The sequence below is a fragment of the Echinops telfairi genome, unplaced genomic scaffold, assembly GCF_000313985.2.
Source record: "Echinops telfairi isolate 266 unplaced genomic scaffold, ASM31398v2 ScPeMD7_7459;HRSCAF=8497, whole genome shotgun sequence".
Lineage (NCBI taxonomy): Eukaryota > Metazoa > Chordata > Mammalia > Afrosoricida > Tenrecidae > Echinops > Echinops telfairi.
Window position 1 is genome coordinate 3873668 of NW_022111359.1, and position 1201 is coordinate 3874868.

General features: G+C 55.0%; 1 protein-coding gene across 1 annotated transcript in view; it reads left to right on the forward strand.

Moving 5' to 3' along the window:
* NCLN (nicalin) overlaps positions 1-1201 on the forward strand; it is a 26280-nt gene that overhangs the window by 9066 nt on the left and 16013 nt on the right. The window contains exon 2 of the mRNA XM_030888300.2: positions 972-1118. Coding sequence (XP_030744160.1) covers positions 972-1118 — 147 coding nt within the window. The remainder of the gene's footprint in view (positions 1-971; positions 1119-1201) is intronic.

A 1201-nucleotide genomic window follows, 5' to 3' on the forward strand; every position in this document is an offset into this window, starting at 1 on the left:
AAGGGGATGTCCAATTGCCTACAGATGGGCTTTGGGTCTCCACTCCGCACTCCCCCACTCATTCACAATGATATGATTTTTTGTTCTGATGATGCCTGATACCTGATCCCTTTGACACCTTGTGATCCCACAGGCTGGTGTGCTTCTTCCATGTGGGCTTTGTTGCTTCCCAGCTAGATGGCCACTTGTTTATCTTCAAGCCTTTAAGGCCCCAGACACTATATCTTTTGAAAGCTGGGCCCATCAGCTTTCTTCACCACATTTGCTTATGCGCACCTTTGTCTTCAGCGATCCTGTGTGGAGGTGAGCACACATGATAACCTCCAAGCTTCACACACTTCAAGTCCCATAATCCTTTGCTTCAGCCTCTTGACTAACCGCAGACTTCAAATCCTATAACCCACTGCTTCAGCTTCAGGACTAAAGACACGCCAGACTCCAAGTTCCAGAACTCACTGCTCAGGAAGACTCTATTATCGTTTTCTTTTTCTTTCATTCATTCAAACATTGTATAGACCACCCAGGGTGCCCCCAGACTTCCTGCTAGGTCCTGGGGATACATCAAAATTCAAGTCGGACATAAGTCTTTGCCTTCATGAAGTTAATAATCTTCATTCCTTAGGCATTGTGAGCGCCTCCAACACTTCTGTCCGCAAGATTCCAACGCCCATGAGAACTTAGGCTAGCTCCATAGGACTACAGCTCCCAGGAGGACGTAGGCTAGCTCCTTAGGACTACAACTCCCAGGAGGACTTGCGCGCCAAGCCGGCCCGCCCATCAACCGACTGTTGGGTCGCAGGGTCACCTGGCCCCGCCTCTGGCCCCCTCCCCGTTAAGATAGGGTATAATAAAGTCCAGTTGCAAATGTTAAAGTCTTTTTATTTTCGAATTAGGGAATTATGTGAAACCTTAGCAGCGTAGGCCAAATAGCTCATTTTCCGGAGCGGGTGGAGAGGGCTAGCCAATCCCAGGTGGCTCTGCGCGCGCCGGGAGGACTACAGCTCCCAGGAGGCAGCGCGGCACGCGGGGCGGGCCGCCGTGCTGCCTGAAGGTCCCCGGGGCGGGCGCGGGCTGCCCGGTGCGATGCCCGCAGGACCCCAGCGGCTACCCATGCCGAGGTGAGTCCGCGGGAGCTGCCGCCGCCGCCGCCGTCCCGTCACCACCACCGCCGCCGCACCGCGCGGCCCCGCCGCCGGCCAGG